At 67.9% G+C, this 215-nt stretch overlaps 1 protein-coding gene across 1 annotated transcript in view; it reads left to right on the forward strand.

The window, feature by feature from the left end:
• Positions 1-35: 35 nt before the first annotated feature.
• LOC104498425 (G protein-activated inward rectifier potassium channel 1-like) overlaps positions 36-215 on the forward strand; it is a 9,870-nt gene continuing 9,690 nt past the window's right edge. The window contains exon 1 of the mRNA XM_010141841.1: positions 36-209. Coding sequence (XP_010140143.1) covers positions 36-209 — 174 coding nt within the window. The remainder of the gene's footprint in view (positions 210-215) is intronic.

Raw genomic sequence — 215 nt, forward strand, 5'->3', positions numbered from 1 at the left:
CAGCGCGCCCGCGGAGGGCCTCGGCCACCGGCAGCATGTCTGCCATGCGCAGGAAGTTTTGGGACGAGTACCAGGCAGTGGGCCTGGCGCACAGCGGCACCCGCAGAGAGCGGCAGCGCTTCGTGGACAAGAACGGGCGCTGCAACGTACAACACGGGAACCTGGGTGGCGAGAGCAGCCGCTACCTCTCCGACCTCTTCACCACGCTGGTGGAC

Source organism: Buceros rhinoceros, unplaced genomic scaffold, assembly GCF_000710305.1.
Source record: "Buceros rhinoceros silvestris isolate BGI_N320 unplaced genomic scaffold, ASM71030v1 scaffold14130, whole genome shotgun sequence".
Classification (NCBI taxonomy): Eukaryota; Metazoa; Chordata; class Aves; order Bucerotiformes; family Bucerotidae; genus Buceros; species Buceros rhinoceros.